Source organism: Cygnus atratus, chromosome 1 (genome assembly GCF_013377495.2).
Source record: "Cygnus atratus isolate AKBS03 ecotype Queensland, Australia chromosome 1, CAtr_DNAZoo_HiC_assembly, whole genome shotgun sequence".
Classification (NCBI taxonomy): Eukaryota; Metazoa; Chordata; class Aves; order Anseriformes; family Anatidae; genus Cygnus; species Cygnus atratus.
The window spans coordinates 140,449,896-140,464,766 of NC_066362.1; the positions used below are offsets into that span (position 1 = coordinate 140,449,896).

At 42.9% G+C, this 14,871-nt stretch overlaps 1 protein-coding gene across 1 annotated transcript in view; it reads right to left on the reverse strand.

Moving 5' to 3' along the window:
• The window catches only part of AFF3 (ALF transcription elongation factor 3), a 325,853-nt gene extending 311,252 nt beyond the window's left edge, over positions 1-14,601 (reverse strand). Inside the window, exon 1 of the mRNA XM_050711043.1 lies at positions 14,451-14,601. Within this exon, the coding sequence (XP_050567000.1) occupies positions 14,451-14,503 (53 nt within the window). The 5' untranslated portion in view covers positions 14,504-14,601. The remainder of the gene's footprint in view (positions 1-14,450) is intronic.
• Between the last annotated feature and the right edge of the window lie 270 nt (positions 14,602-14,871).

The following is a 14,871-nucleotide window of genomic DNA, read 5'->3' on the forward strand; positions in this document are numbered from 1 at the left end:
ATGCAGCCCATATCATGATGGCAAAGAAGGCTCATTTGCCAGAGAAAGCAAAAAGGGAAATATTTTCGTTTTTATAAAATCAGTCATCCTGTCCTACAGGTATGAGGTCCTTTAGCCCTCAAATGAAGGCAGAGGTGGGGGTAAAGGAAGCACTGATCTGGTCAGTTGCAGTCCTGCTGCTGCCATTTCTCAATGGAGCTTGTTCCTGCTCCCATTCTGATTAAAAAGAAAAAAAAAATAACGGGAAAAAAGGAAAAGCTCCCATCAACAGAAGAAGCATTTCCAACAGGCAATCTGCATGTGGCCACCCAGTTTTCCACCACATGGAGATAATTTGTACCAGGCCAGTTGACCTCTAGGGCAGAGAGGTCAACATGGCCCATTTTAGTATCTCTGCTGTGGCCTGATGTTCAACACTTTTGAATGTCTTCAGGCATGGGAGGGGAACACACAGTCACAGTGTGGGACTACCACACTCCGATCCCTCCCCATCTGAGACACCTTGACCTCCATCACCCTCTGGAACATCCTTGCACATTCACAGCTTTTAAGCTACAGCTATCCTACGAAATTAATGTTTTGATGTTAACTGAATGGATGCCGATACTCTGAGGTAATAAGAGCATTCACCTGAAACATACAAAACTTCTGTGCAAAGAAACCAAATGGCGAATAGATTTGAGCTTGTAAGGATTTGAGGTATAATTTTCACAAATGCCTAAGCTATCAGAAAGAGCACCTTTGTGAGTGTCGAGTTATTTTTTCTCAGGGTGATATTCTGGCTCGAATGGGTATGGGCACACTAAAAAATTATGCTCATGGTTTTAGTCTCCCAGATGTGCCGCCCCTCTGGGACATGCCCTGGAAATTCTGACATGAAAAGCAGAAGTCAGCAGTTTTGCCAGGACTCCCAGGCAAGCCAGTCACAGCAGAAGCCTGACATCCAGAAGACCTGGAAGGTGGCCAGTTTGTGCACAGCATGTCCATCCTGTATGCCTGCATTCAGGTGCATCAGATTTATTATGCATGTGCAGATCACCTGATTTATTGCCGTGGTTTATTACCAGATGCAGCAAGGCCAGCATGTTTAGAGCATGTTGGATTTACTGCACATACATGGGACATCTGTGAGCACACACAATCACCTTTCCTCCTGAGACTTACGAGGAGGAAATACAGGAACCGTACTCAAACTTCCGGATTCACTTTGGTTCTGCACTTCTCTGCGCGCAGACAAAGACTTCTGGGGTAAGGTAAACGCAGCTCCTTTAACATACTTCTAAATTGTATTGTGAGAAAACTTGTTTGTACTTTCAATCCTCAGGAGGGAACTGTGAGCACATTAAGGGCAAACTAGCAGCATTTCAATAGCGCTAGTCTGTTCCTGTACCACGGAGCAGATACATTAGCACCTAATGAGTTACGATGACTTGAGCTTTAACAGACGACTTTTCTTTCACCAGCCAAATTACGGTATAAGCACCACTGAAATTTTATTAGCTGGTTTTTGCATTTGAATATGAGTAAAGGAAATGAAAACACTTGTATTACGTATTTGCTCAAAAAAACAGAATACCATTTTCTTTTAGGCAGAAAAGAAAGTGTGAGAGGTGTGTTTCCAATTCATTTCTGGAAGTGGGAATTAGGGTGCATTTGACTGGTATCCAGGTGTGGGCTCCAAGACTCTCTCTCTGATCTGAAGCAGCAATACTGCAGCAGCACTATATGGTAATACCACAGTAGGTATGTTTAATTAGTTCCCACTGGGGCCACACATATTCTGATGATGTGCTAGAGTGCCCTGAAGAATACCCAATAGTTATCACCATTTCAGTAAGCTCAGCCCTGAGGAGTTTCTTCTCTTCCAGCTCATTTTCCAAGAGCTCCCAGCAAGAGAGAGGTTACATGCTTCTCTGCACACAGCCTCAGGGAACTCTCTCACAACCCCGCGACCATCCATCCCTTTGAGTACCGTCCCTCCTGATCCTACCCAGAAGATTCATTTACCCAGCCAGGGGATTTCTGCCTGCAGAACAATGCCTCATGCCTCCACCACACAAACACCTGGCTTTGCTGCTGCTCCCGGAGCTGAACATGTTATCTTCAACAGCACTTCACAGCAGTTGTCTTGGGTTGTTCTGCAGGTTGCAACACCATGTACATGGAGGCAGCATTTCTTTGTGGCAGCTGGTAGAGGAAGGGATTGCTCAAAAGCACTCATTGCCTTTGGCCTTGCATGACCTCAGGCTCCAACCGTCCCATGGATAACCCCACAGCACTGGGATACACCACCCGACATGGGGGAGTCCTGCACAACCCATGGCAGGGGGTTGGAACCAGATGGTCTTTGAGATCCCTTTCAACCCAAACCATTCTGTGATTCTTTAGTTTTCACACCCTAAACTGCAATGCATTACTGACACGTTTAGCATACCCATCTACTGAGAGCTCTGTTAAGAGCATTTTTCTGCTGCTACACATATATCAGCTTGCACAATTGGACTTCACAGGAGAGGACCAGCTCCAGCTGGAATGTCGTAGCAAGCAGCCTTTTCTAGGCAGGATGTTTTGACTATGACCCCTTTTTCTTTACAGCTCTTCCCTGGCTCCCTCTTGTCCTCACCACCCAAGGCTCTGTGTGGGCTATCCCCATCATTATGAAAAGTTACTACAAAAAAAAGCTGTCTCTAATCTTCAATTGGCCCAGTAGGGCAATTCACCCTCCGAGTTTCCAACTTGCACCTTCAGGGTATCCTTGTGCTGTCACTCATGCTTGGGAGGAGCCCTCATAAACATGCACAAAATCACTTCATTGTTCTTTTTGAAGTTGTTGGTAAGAAAGTTCTGGCTTTTTTTACCATCATACCCGTGCTCAAACATCTGGCAGCACTGCCAGGCTGGTAGCTTGCTGTGCCCACTCTTTATTAGGGTGATTATAATTCTCTCCATCTTTCCTTCCCGATCAGTTTTGCCTATATCCATTATGGTCTTCTTTCTTCCATTTTGTCTGCAAAGATTTTGTCCCACAACCAACTTTGTTCTGTGCCTGTACAGCACCTAGTGCAGCAAATCTGTGTCCGTAACCAAAGATGCAAAGTCCAATGATGCAATAACAAGGACAGCAACAGGCAGAAGGGTAAAATAATGGGTAAATTATCATGGGTAAGTGCAGAGCACTAACCATTCTAGTTCATGAATGAAATACTAGTCATGATGGGGAGATGAGCAGTTTCATTTTGGGTAAAGATTTAAGCTGTTATCTCTTTTGGAAACCTTCAAAGTAGTTTAATTCACATCGTCCATGCTCCAGAATAAACCACAACTTTTATTATTTGGCTATTTTCCTTCCTCTTTTTAACACATATGATAATTTATACTTTTTTTTTTTTTTAACTATAGGTTACTTTGCTGCGTGTGTGTCAGACAACTCATTTTTCTAGTTACTTTGACAAACCTGACATCTTGCAGCTGTTACACATCTTGTTTCAATTACATTTCCAGATAAAAAGAATTCTTAAAGCCCTAAGGCTACAGATGGCTTCCTGGTGAGGGGTTAACTCCAGCTTTGGATTAAAGCCATTTTGGGGGTCACTCTTCTTGGGCTACTCTCTTCAGTCTCCTCTTATGCCCTTCTCTGCTCCCCGTTCTCATCTGGCTGTCTCCCTTACTCTAACCTCCGTTCCTCTCTGGTCATCAGGAGTAGAAGGTCTGGAGCACCAGCATCCTTCCCTGCCTCCTTCCCACCCAGAGGTGCCTGGAGGAAAGCAGGGTATCTGCTGCTCGAACATTATCTCCGCACATAGTACAGGTGGCTTACGGCAGGGCACAGCTGAAAGAGCACAAATCAGCAGAGTGACAACTCAGACCACCGCTAATCCCTAATAAATTCTGCACTGCCCCACAGACTTGGGAAGCTCTTGACAACTGGTGATGCTCTCAGCATCTGGCAAACCACTTGTGTCTAATTGGGTACCCTGAGATATTTACACTGTGCTTAATGGTTACAGAAGAGATTGATCACCCTATTCTTGGTATCTATCCAAAAAGGGTATATAAAATCCTTTGATCTTGCTAAGGCAGCAAAACATGTCTAACCATCAGTTATGTAAAGGTGGTTGTTATTAATTTGAATACTGCACAGAGAGGAAAGAACAGAAGTACCATGTAATGAGATATATTAAGACTACAAAAGAATTAAGTGAAGCCGTTATGTTATGAATCATGATTTTATTGTTTAGCAGTCAACTCTTGATGTAATTTAGATAATAATGAATGGGCTAATTCCTTCCACCTTTATTCAGGCAAAACTTCCATTGACTTCAAAGAGAAAGTTGTCCAAGTCAGAACTACAGACTGCTGCATCTATCCCATTATTTGTAAATGCTTTTTGGAATATAAAACGTTTCTTTATAATGGGCTATCGCCAATAACAGTAACATTTACATAATAGAAACCTCTTACGTAAGTGTCTTTTGTGTTCAGAAAAGACATTTTATTCCTATTGCAAAGTGCCATATTAAAAGTTCCTCTGCAAACCCTAACATTTATTAACATATGGGAACATACAGAACTTCTCAGTGTACCATTCTGATCAGCTTTCCTTCTGCTCAATACTTTTTAGTTCATTTTACCATTTTTCTTTTTTCCTCATGAGAACATGTTATTGATTATTAGCATATTGATTATATGTTTTATCATTGCAAATATTTCTCATTTTCATAGAAAACAAAGTGCCAAAATGGGAAAATGTGCTAAGCCTTGTTACATTTTAACAGATGCCAGAAATATTTGAGGAAACGAATGAACAAACACTCCTGCATCACTGTTTCTCTCCCTCTATAGTTCTATTTATAAGTTAATGCCCTATATAACATGTAAAAATGGTACTTTTAAGTAATTCTTAAAATAATGGCTAAAAACTTGAAAAATGCGCTTCAGAGTAATACCTTGTTTTGATCAGGGCAGGACTTTTCAGGTTTTTGAAGAGAACAGATTATTTTCTCTGATTATAAAGTATGTGCTTCCATCTGGAACTTATTTTGATATTGTGAATCTTAGTGCCTCAGAAAAACACACAGAACAATGGATAGGCACTACTTGATTGTTTTAAATTGAAATTAATTAATTATGAAACAGCCGCAATAGTCTAAATTACTTATTTCCCCTTCCAGTGAAAATGAATTTACAGGCATTTGCAAAGCACACAAAAATAAAGACAGAGACAAGAAAGTCTGTAAGAAGGGAAGTCGTGTAGAATTGTCTATGATCTGTGTTTCAAGAAAGTAAATAATTAATAGCTCCAAGGAAGCATATTAGAGATTGTTCTTTCTATTACACAGTCACATTGAGCGGTAAAATAATGCTTTAAATCTCGACAACAAATATAGTACAGGACTCAGTATAGTTTACCTTTCCAGATAATCATTTTTTCAGCTGAAAACAGCAATTTTTTCACGTTACAACCAGACTGTGAGTTGAAAGAAGCTCTTCAGTCATTTAGTCAAGACAGATGAGCAATGAGTGTTAGAAAAGCTACCAAGGCATCAAAAGATCTACAGTCAAGGCCATTAAAGACTAGCTAATCTGCTCTAGTTCTAATTCTCCTCTAATGGGTTTCCTTAAATGTGCTTTACATCAGCTGTAATTAGTTCAAGATATTGCTACTTATATACTTCTAAGAACAACAAAAAAATCTTGCATTTCTACCACGTAGTATGTAATCGTGTTCACACAGCCATGCACCCAGGCTGGTAGGTTCTTGTGCAATGCAAAGCCTTGAAGAGTGTTGTAAAAGACACCTTGCCTGGATCTACAAAAGCCAGTGCAGGTCTGAAAGGAACTACATTTATCTATACTTTCCTTTCATGGGGTTATCTCTATGCCACTTTACCTCAGATGTTGCAGAATCAACTGTGCTAAATGGGCAGGAATACATTAATGTACATATATTGGAAACGTGCACATTTTTCCTATAAATGTTGTGGTTTCAGAACAGATTTTCATAAGCAGGGGCAGTGACAAAAAAAAAAAAAAAAAAATCCAAACCCTGAAACCTTGTCACTTTTAAGACAGAACATGACCAGTTTCTGAAGGGATTCACTCCTTCTTAAAAAAGGATTCTTTGATCTGAGACAGCAGCAGTCTGACTCAATGACCAAGAAAAAATGTAGACTCCTGTGGTCCTTTTGGACTGATCTACATAGTGAAAAGGGGTAGAGATCCATAAGCTAGCTGCAAAACACATTGGTATATCCAAATACGCAAGGCAACATGTTGATGCTAATTCAGATCAGTTGGGATCATGGTGGTTTTCTTGCAGGGAGCCTAAATAAATGGACTAACACAGAATCACCTTTTGTACTAAGAAATTCCTGACAGCCTTCAAGCCTAACCACAAACAAAGCACATTGTAACATTAATTTACTCTTTAAACTGGTGACATTTAGTTAACTCAAGGTCATCATCCTGCAGAAAATGCTATACTCTCCTTGCCAAACAAAAATGAAGAAAAGCACACTTAGCTTTTATTGTTACTTTGTCCTTTAAAAACAGTTGATGACATGACAGGTTCCCTCGCTGACTGCTTCAGAAACAAAAAAAAATGTAAAACTGTTCCTTCTATTGGAAGAATACCAATATAATTCTCTTCTCCAAAGTATCTCTGACAACAGAATTCACTCATTTTTTTCTGGACTGAGGTTCAACTGTCTACTGCACTTGTTGTTCTAAGACAAAGGAACACAAAAACATTCAAATTATGTCACTCCTTCCTATAATCTAAAGATCTGAACCCTCGTGGTCAATCAGAAGTGGTCAATGATACAGAAAAAAATCAGCCTTCTCTGTGCATTGCTATGAGGTAGGCACTGTCTAGCAATGACAGAGCAAAATTTAAATCCTCATTGAGAAGGTTTAGGATATCTACCTATGCCCATGCATTAGAACAGGCTCCCCAAAACTTTCACAGTGATCACAAGGAATGCAAGGATAGAAACAGGGAGATGAATGGTAGGAGATAGTGCTGCCGAGATGACTTCTAAGTCCGAATCCTGGAAATGCATACTTTACCCATGTTTTTCCTTCCTAATCCATCTGTCTGTCATATCTGCATTTTTCATGCCACCATAAGGTCATCATTCCCTGGCAGCTAGACTGTACCATCATAGCAATGCATGGAGTAAGAAGGCCACCAGTTCCTCCCCAGTGGATTTCAAGAGTGATACATGCAGTAAGAATTGATCACAGCTCAAAGCAATGAAAACATATGCAGTGTAAGAAGATACTGCCCTTCATCCTCTATTTGTCCAGTCCTGCCATTCAGTCAAACTAGGCTGAGCCACAAAGGACTCTTTCTTTGGTCCAAAACATGTGAAAACAACCACACGGAAAGACTGGATTACATTAAGAAGTTGTGTGGCTTTGTCCGATACAACCCTCTTGTTTTTAGTTTTAAATACTTACAGTTGTGGATCATCTTTATTGAGAAACAAAGCACGGCAACAAAAAGCTTCTTAGCAGAGATTTCTGGTCCCTCCTGCATAATTGTAAGTGTTTCCTGTCTGCTGAGACCACCACTGCTGCATTGAAACTAATTTATTTTTTAAAAAATACATAAAGTGTCTCTGAGGATAAGTTTAAATTGCATTCCTACTGTCACATTTCCCAGGATGCATCCGTACCCAGGTCCTTGGTACACACATACAGGTTAAAATCTTCCTAACAAAATAAAATGCAGTCAACTTAAGTCACTAGCTGTTTGTTTAAGGTATTGGTAAAGCTGAGATATCAAGCTGTAGGGGAGGAACTTAAGTATCTGTCTCATGTATTTTTACCACTGGAAAGACACAGAAAATGTTTAGCACAAAATATTAGTAATTGCCATTGTGTTCATTTAACTGCTGTTACAGTTCATTCATTCTTTCTCCTAAACAAGAATTCATTGCTACCCACAAGTTATTCAGAAATTATATAGATTATTACCCAAGTATTCAACTACAAGTGTCCATTTTTGCTCTCCTGAGGCCTTAGGCAGCCGCAGCAAGCATAATCAGTGTCCTAACATTGATTTTAACAGACAGAAGATCAGTTAGTAGCCCCGGTGGTGATGTTGCAAACATTGTTTTCCATATACAGCAGATTCGCTCACTTTTTCAAATGTTTAATGGAACAGTGCTTTCCAGCCACTCCAAGATATTTGCAGAGAGTATCCAGTTTCTGAATAAACACGCAACTTTTCACCAGAATGCAGTGGAAAGTTTCGAAAGCCAACACAAGATGTTGTTTAGATGGTCAGATAAACTGCCTCAAACACACAGCAAATTGGGAGATTGGTGGCTACACAACCTCTTTGTCCTTTTGGGTTGGATTCGCAGCTGGGCCACCTCCACGGGATGGTGCCAGGGTGGCAGGGGCAGCAAGGCTCATGGTGGGTTTGGCCGTCGTGGGGACCTGTGGATTTTCAGGGAGACGCCACCTAGGGAATCCAGCCCTGGGCAGTGGCTCTGAAATAGCAACTCCCATAAACCAGCAGGGCAGGGTTTCCAAAGAGCTAGTTTTGTTCAAAATCTAGGAAGCTTGCAGCTTTCCCTTTTCCTAATTTCAGTTTTTCACAAAAAGGACCTTTTTGGTTTTCAAGTGGAATTAGCCTTATGGCTAACCAGCCCATACAAAGAAATTGTCTTTGGGTTTCATAGAAAATGCTATATTTTCAAAATCTCATTTTGTGAGGATGTCACTTCAAAGTTACAATTCGGTGACTGTTAGATGGGACACTCATCTCACACAGAATTTAACCTCCCTGTTTTCTAGCTGTAATATTATTTTTTCTTCATTTCTATTGATTTTATTTTATTACTCCTATTGTTTAGAAAGTTATAACCAGACTTTTAGGTATCTCTGAACACATGCTGTGAATTAATTGCTGGAATTCTTTTTATCTGTGCTTTGTTTTTCCCTAGTCATAAATAGGATGCAAGTGGATTAAGTTGTTATATGAGGTTAAAAACCTTGCAATGAAGCTGTTGCTTTTTCTAATGACTGCGCTGTGGAGTTGAGTATGATGTTGTTCCTAATATACGGACGACAAGAAAGATGTGCCCATAGCCTATATTTCTCCTGTGTCTATTTTTCCTTAATAGCCTATATATCTCTTCTGCTAGTTTTAAGAAACCTGGTGTTTTCCTCAGAATATTCACAGAGAATGGGAAATGCCACATACACTTCATGTCTTCTCTTGAATCCCCTCCAATAACCTAGGGAGGTTTCTGCCTTGGCTTCTCATGGAAAACACACCCAGAGGAACACAAATCTGCAAGTCCAAGTGTCATCAGGAAAGCCCAAGGAGCTGTTATCCTCCTGCCTCAAACAGCTGGGCCTAGGCACTCAAAGAGTCCTCAGTGGAGAGATACAAAAACGCATTCCCTGTCCAACCGATGTACCAAAATTTCATTTATAAAAAAAAAAAAAAAAAAAAAAGTATAGGGATAAACATATATACATATGTTCTAAGAAAGGTGACTGAGCATACTGCAAATCAGAGATGATGGGCCAGATACTCATCTGATATAAAACAGCAAAGAGGACTCGGTGGAGCTCTGTAGACTTAAAACAGATGAAGATGTGGTACATCACATCCAGCAAATGATCACTCACATGGCCCTACAGACGTATTCTTAAAATAATATTATTCAGCTGATACTTATAAAGTATTATGGCCATGAAAAAGTTCACTCTTCTTATTATTTATACTTATTATGTTTAGCACATACAATTTGTTCAGTGCTGCAAGGGAAAAAAAAAAAACTTGAACAATGGAACCAATTCCTGACCTGAAGGACTTACAGCCTAAAGAACAGGCATCAGGAAGAAAGAACATGCTGTGAAACCAAAGGAAGGGAACAATCTATAGTTATTACTCTTGTTATTGTTTGCTCACAACTTATAATCATCACAGAGAGAGGAAATTTTTAGCTGGGATCTCAGTGAGGGGAAGGTGGTAACCATGAGTTGACACTGGGAGGAAGACAGAAGGGAAAACACCACAGTGACAGAAATGAGATAAATAGGATTTCAAGTGTTACCAAGGCTAGATAGAGGCCAAGAGCTAAAAGAAAAGAAATAAGGGACAAAGTCCAAGACATAAGCTGGAACAGAGCTGTAAAGGAGATGGGAGATAAAAGGAAGTACTTAATTATTTTTTTGTGAGAGGGACAAAATTGCTGTGTATTGTCTGTATAAGGTTAGCCCGGCCCAGCATCTTACCCTACTGAGAGAATGGCTTGAGTGACTCCCACCTTCAACCCCAAAACAGCTACTTGCTATTATCTGAAAATAAACATCTAGATATTCTACTTTGACTGAAGAAGCATTTGTAGAATTAGCATTCTAAAATCATCTCCAGTAAACACTGTGCTACCTGAAGAAAAAAAAATAAAAATCTTGACTTACACAAATATAAAATGTAGTGACTAAAAGCTAGACAACCTGGGATCAAGAAGTTACAAAAGGTTCATTTATAAAACTGCTGGATGTCTAGCCACTTTTTGTTAATAACAACTTCCAAACAAAACTCTCATTGACTTCAAATGGAGCAGGAACAGACCCAAAGATAGCAAATGAACTAGTAATTCAATACAAGGTCTGTAAAACACACTGGGCCACCTTACACTATGGCATTTGATATTGATCTCAGCCTGGAAGCTACACAACTATACATTTTTACATGACTATCCAACCTCTACAAAACTGATGCTATCTCAAAATATCCAGAAGTATCAGATGAGTACCAAATAAACTGTTTATATACTTGGCTTCTTTCACCTAAACAAACACTGTTTTGTTTGTGGCTAACAAATGTATCACACTCATAATTATTTTCTTGTTTGACACAATGCTGTAAGTAATTTAGTAAATCTGCAAATTGGTTTTAATGAATGTGAAAAACTTTAGCCTATGCATTTATCTTTCACTGCCACGTGAGGAGACCCTTCACTAAATGGTCTTCCCTCGAGCTAGTTCTGTGCCTAAACCTAGGCGCATAGTTAAGGAGCTGGCCGAATTTCGATTGGGATTTGTTAAATAAGGCAAATAACAACATGAATGCCTGTAATGCAGAACTAGTCCTGGCACTCCAATTAAGTCCTTTGGTCTGCTCATTTGCTTCTTTCTGTCATGTATAATGTGTTTTCTGCTGTACAAAAGGAATATATAACACCGCTAATGGAGATTTTCCATCTCTTTTCTCCGGCATAAACAAATACTGGATGATAAGGCACTGGAGAATCCACCTCCTTAGGTCTGGACAAATCAAACTACACACACTGGAGTCAAATAAAAGCATGCAGAAAGAAAAACAGGAGACAGGGCTGTGCTTCAAAGTCGTTAGTGCTGTGTGTTTGGGACAAACGTGTTAGTCAGCAGTTACAAAGCCCTCAGTGAAGCTGGGCTGATCATCCCTAAATGTTCCAGAAAAAAAGCTTACTAAATGGGCACGAGTTTTGTTTACACCACAGATTTGTATGTTCTGTTAAATTTTCTATTTGAGTTTGTACTCAGCTTTCACTATTTGAATTATAGTAGTTTTCTGGGAAGCAGAAGTGTTGTTGGCATCAACACAACCTGGAAAAAGTACTCTTTAGTAGAAAAGGACTTACAATATTCTCCCATTTCACCTTACTAGTTCAATATTGTGTTATAGCCACGACACAATACATTACTACATTTTTGATGCTACAGCAGAGTAAAAGACATAACACGTATTAATTGGAGAGGAAATTCATTAACAGTATAAAAGTAACAATCAATCAGAATTGATTAGCATGCTACTGTTCATCTGGAAATCCCTTTCCATACTCTTTTGATTTTCCAAGAACATACCAAGTAAAGAAAAGAAGCACTTTAGAACAGCACGTTAATATTTAATTACTGCACTCTTAAGGAAAACATTTGCCAAATATTGCAAAAAGTGGATTTTCAGTCATAAGTTAAGTGCACAAAATGTCGTTATTACCAACATTCAAAAGAATAAAGGACAACATTCATTCTTGCTGCTGAGAAAATTAAGTCTCTTAAGTGTTGCTCTTTGCCATGAAGTACTCACTTGTTATCTGTGTGGTATATTTTATTTTCCTTTTTGGTAACAATTGCACTCATTTGAAGGCACCCTGCCTGCGGCCAGAGACCAGCCCAGCACCCTTTGCACAGATGCTGCAGCACTTAGGTACCTTTACTACCACCTTTGTAAGTTTGCATTTCATTGTGTTGTGTGTTTTCTTATTTTTTTAAATAAAAATTGTATAACTTTCAAAACAATGATTCGGAAGCATTTGTCAAAGCAAGTGTTTCACGACAGGCCTCTAGCCCATGATCTCGGATGCTCCAAGTCAAGCCATTGAGCAAACCATGGGGCCCCAAAACAATGCCGACACAAACCCCCTATAAGCCCCTGCTCCACGGAGGAGCTCTGGTTGAAGCATCCGACCTCCTCTCTCAGGACATGTGGGGTTTGAAGCCGTGCACAGGGGTGAGAGCTTGGCAAGGAACGCAGGCCTGCTACTACATGCTGGCTTTTAATGTGCTCTTTGAAGCCCTTCTCTTGAACCTATCTTCTAAACAGCAACAGCAGAGGAAAAAAAATCTATGAAACCACAAGATCACTTTTAACACCAGTAGAGACATTTTTGAGCATGTAATTTAGCTGGGGAGAGGTTGATGTCTCTTTGGACCTGTACCTGATTTTTATGCTTATGGTGGTCATTTCAAAGTGCCTCCACAATAGTCAGAAAGTGTACTAAAAAGGTTATGAAAAGGAGCAATTGCTAGATGCAGTCAAAAGCCCCGGCTTTCCAGAGTTACATTGTTAGCTTTTCAAATTCAATATTTACTTCAACAGCTAGCTTACAGAACAGACTAATGAACATCACACTTTTGCAGTGAAAAAAAGCAAATTGCTCCAAAGTTTGCCTTCATTCACCAAGGAAAGGAAAAGCATTTGAATGCATGAAGGTATTATTTCTCCTGTTCTTGTTTAATAGAAAAAAAAAAAGGAATTTAATTGTAAAACTGTGCGTATGGACTGAAGACTTAAAACCAGACCAGAGATAAATGCTATAGTCTGGATAGAAACCGAATATTGGTATTTATAATTGAAACGAGGACATAACCTTAACTTGTGTCACGGGCAGAAACACTGTAATTAAAAACTTTTATGGGGTAGTAACTAATTTTGTGTTATACATGCTCTTTAAAGTTCCCCCAGCAGTATAAAAGTTTTATGGGGCTGGATGCTCTCAATGTACGCGTTTTCGAGGCACTGGCATCACGCAGCGCGGGCTGTCCCCATCGTCCCGAGGTCTCTTTTGCGAGGAGCAGAGCTCACCCACGGGACCCTCGGGGCTGATTTTGTTACACCTGCCACCGCAGGGATAAGCGGGCGCTGCACCCTACAGACGGGAGGCACGGATTCCACAACGCGTTAAAATTTAGATATATAGGGACAGGTGTGCGTGCCGCTGAGTTCGGGCAAAACTCATCTCGTCTCCCCAAAGCAGGCTGCCAGCAGGCTGTATGCAAGCTGCAGTCGCCTCCCCGGCCCCAACCGTGCACAAAACAGCCCCGGCCCGACGGGGCGAGCCGTGCCGAGCCGTGCCGAGCCTTCCGCAGCAAACTCCGGGACTTGGCAGAGGCAGCGCCTCGGGGAGGTGATGCGGGGGGGTGATGGGGTTTGTGGTGTTGGGGAGGGGAAGGTGAGGGGTGGAGGGGGAGGGCAGCGCTTCCCACCTCGAGCCGCTAATGCCGTTTCTCGAAACTGGCTCCCCTCCTCCCCGGCAGCCCCGCACCCGCCGCCGGGGTGGGCAGGACCGAGGGGGGGCGCGGGGGGAGGTCAAGGGCATGGGGGGGCTTGGGGGGATAGGGGCAGGAGGGAGGGGGGGGGACGTGAAGGTGGTGGGGGGGGGGGGGAAAGGGGCGTGCGAGGGGGACGGGGCTGAGCTCCGGGAGCGCGGCCCGGGGTGCCCATGACGGGGGAGCACCGGGAATTAGTGGGAGGGGGGTGAAGGGGCCCCCGCAGCCCAGCACTGCCTTCACCTCCCGCCCCCTCCCCCCCCCCCCCGGCAGCCAGGGGAGGGGGCGTCTGCCCGCTGCCCCTCTCGGGAGAGCAAGTGGCGGGGGAGGCACCTCGCGGGGTGCTGCACCCTCTCCGGCTGCTGCACCCCCGAGGCACCGAACCCCCTTAGCCTCCCCCCCCCATTCCTGCCCCCTCCCAGCGCATCGCACCCCTCCCGCTACGCCCTCCCACCCCAAATCATTGCAGCCCCCAATAACCGCACAGCCCCCGGTTGCAGCACCCCCTCCACCCACCGCACCCCCCTTGGCTTTAGCACTCCCCCTTTTTACCCTCCCGACCCCCCTTTCCCCACCCCACCTCCCCCCCCGTACCCACACTCCGCACTCACCACAGAGAGTCCAGGTCCCACTCCTGGAGCAGAGCTAAGTCGAAGCTGTCCATGGTGAGCGATGTCAGCGCCGCCGCGCTGCGACCACCCGGCGTCCGGGGCGCATCTTCGACCGCACCGCGGGCAGGGCGAGGGGCGCGGAGCACCCCTGCGGGGGGCACCCCCCTCCTTTTCCCCTTCCCCTCCTCGCCACCACCAGAAAATGGGGGCAAAAAATAAAAAATATATAATTAAAATAAAAAATAAAAAAATAAGAAGAAGCCCGCGGCGCACCGCTCGTTTGCAAGCGGCTCGGCTCGGCTCGGCTCCGCTCCCGCCCCGCTCCCCCCCACCCCCCCCCCCGAGCCTCCTCCCTCCCTCCTGCGCGCCGGGAGCGCGGCCGAGGCGGCGCCCGCCCCGCGCAAGCTGCGCCCGCGCAGCA